The 2303-nt window shown below is 41.3% G+C and overlaps 1 protein-coding gene across 8 annotated transcripts in view; it reads right to left on the reverse strand.

The window, feature by feature from the left end:
* LOC118337875 (nuclear factor 1 B-type-like) overlaps positions 1–2303 on the reverse strand; it is a 65702-nt gene that overhangs the window by 6539 nt on the left and 56860 nt on the right. For 6 of the 8 annotated variants that reach the window (XM_035675002.1, XM_035675000.1, XM_035675001.1 and 3 more), the window contains one exon: positions 543–628. The exons of the other annotated variants lie outside the window; for them this stretch is intronic. In XM_035675002.1, the coding sequence (XP_035530895.1) occupies positions 543–628 (86 nt within the window). The remainder of the gene's footprint in view (positions 1–542; positions 629–2303) is intronic. 8 annotated transcript variants of the gene reach the window in all.

Genomic DNA, 2303 nt, shown 5'->3' on the forward strand with positions numbered 1-2303 from the left:
AAAAATAAACTTCTAATATTTGTTGCTTTCAAAAAATAAAACAAAAAATAGAAAGTTTCTACTTTCCAAGGGCTAGGATTTTGTTTATTTTATGGTGCATTTTTAAAAAGCTCTTTAAGATCTATTCTGGAAAAAAAACAGGGACGTAGAGACGAACCAATCCTAAAATATCGCTCCACCAAATAAAATTCTCTCTTGAGGTCTAAATTTGAACTTCTGACAAAGTAAAAACACTATAAATTACTGGGAAAGGTGGAAAATAATGCAAGAGTAAAAAATAGTTGAAGGAACAGAAAGATGGGAATAGAAAACACAACAAGGAAATTTCTTTTAATTTGTAAAAGACATTAACTCATCTCAGAGAGCCACAGTCCAGATATATTCGATTTATATGTGACTTTATATGCGAATCTAAACTGTAAGGAGTAAGAAAATCAGGACAATCATTTATTATATACTGTTAATAGTTTAAGTTTGTGTGTGTGAGTGTTTGTGTGGTGTAATAGAGACAGAGAGACGGCATGAAAGAATGAAAAGGTTACCTTTGCCAAGTAATCCCAAAAGTGTCGTCAGTGGCACTGGGGCCATAATGCCTGCCGTTTTGAGTCACGCTCCAGTCACACTTCCTCTGTCAATTGAAACCTAGCAGTCAGATCACTGGGCCAAGACAACTTCCACTTCAGATTACACTACAACTGAACACTGTATACACAAATGCATGCAGAAGGGCCTAAAGCAGGAGCAGCAGTCATAAAAAAAACGACTCCAAAATGAGTCCTAACTGTTACTGACAATGTAAAAATATCTAATGGAATCAGTATATTCATTTTATGTTGGGGAAAATAACAGTAAAATCAAAGCTAGGGATAAAACAGACATAAAGAAAAGGCATGCAATCACAGTTAGTGGTAACAGCTAACCTGGAAGTAAAAAAAATGGAGTTAGTTAGTTACAAATGTGAGTGGCATCATATTGGTAGTTCATCTGTGAGCGGTTACTGCTTTTCAAGCCGGCTAGCCGATGAAGCCATGCAATCCACTGGATGCATGCACCCTGTCGATAATCATTGCTTCCCTGTAAGTGCACTTTAAGATTCAGAAAGGAGTACGCATGCCCTCAAGCATGCAGACTTTTTTTCATTAGCTAACTGTTTTTATTGATTAGGGGTCAAAATTGTACAATGAAGTTAAACAGCACAGATGCGCGCACACACACACATACACACACATGCACGCGCACACTAACCCCCCCTCTTAAAACATGCCAACCTTACATACAGATTACAAATTACTGCAACAAAAAAGCCACACACAAACCGTGTCTCCTTTGCATGCATTATGCGAGCGCACGTGTCAGCAATCCAGCTGAGAGCTATCTCTGCCAATACCAACCTAACCTTGCCCTGTGGTCAACACATTCATTTAGTAATGCATCGGGATAAAACTGCACTGTTAGCACTCTGCGTGCAGTGGCAGACGTTTTTGCAGAGGCTCTTAAGAGGGATTTAATCAGATATACGCATACGCTGAATATTCAAAGCCATTTGCGGTGGTCGAGAAATGTGTTCTTTCTCCTCCGAGCACCTGGATGAACACATCAGGAGACGATGATGGTTTCCTACTTAAGCCATACTTAAATACAGTGATGTGTTTTTTTGTTATGTTCCTTGTTTTTTTTCTGGAACAAATGTGAAGTGAACAGAGAATTTTAGGAGTTAATGTCAAAAAGCCTTTCAATGATGCAATGACCCTCCAATATGTTACAATTTCATACACTGGTTTCACTTGATCAAAAGCTGCTTAATACAAGTGAATAGGAAACAATGCATCTTGTTCCATCCAGATTGTTTTCTCTGTATTTATCGAAGGTTGGGAGTCTAAACCCCCGCGCCGCTCCCGCGCTCTCCAGCCTGACAAAAGCTTGGGGAGAATGTGCGGGCTGGGCCAGACGCTCGGTGCCACCGCTCCTCGAGGGGCTCGCCATCTGTCCGCTGGCACCGGCACATCAGAGTGGCACGGGCAGCGGGGTAAAGGGGGACGGAGCCGGGGAACGTTAGCAAACAGATGCGGGCAGATTGTGGATTAGGATCCTTCCTTAGATAATACCAAATGACATCTGATCACGGATCTTTCCCTGTGGAATGCTAGATGGTGGCGTTCCCTTGAGGGGTTAACCAAGGCGAGAGATGAATGGAGGGTTTTCACACATTTGCTGCCTGGGAATCGTAGAGCAGGTGTGGTGGTGTTGTTTTGTTTTTTTTTAGGTTTTTTTAATTTTTGAAGCCTGCTGTGTGTGTGTGTGTG

The sequence above is a fragment of the Morone saxatilis genome, unplaced genomic scaffold, assembly GCF_004916995.1.
Source record: "Morone saxatilis isolate NCDOM2014 unplaced genomic scaffold, NCSU_SB_2.0 Contig4, whole genome shotgun sequence".
Classification (NCBI taxonomy): Eukaryota; Metazoa; Chordata; class Actinopteri; family Moronidae; genus Morone; species Morone saxatilis.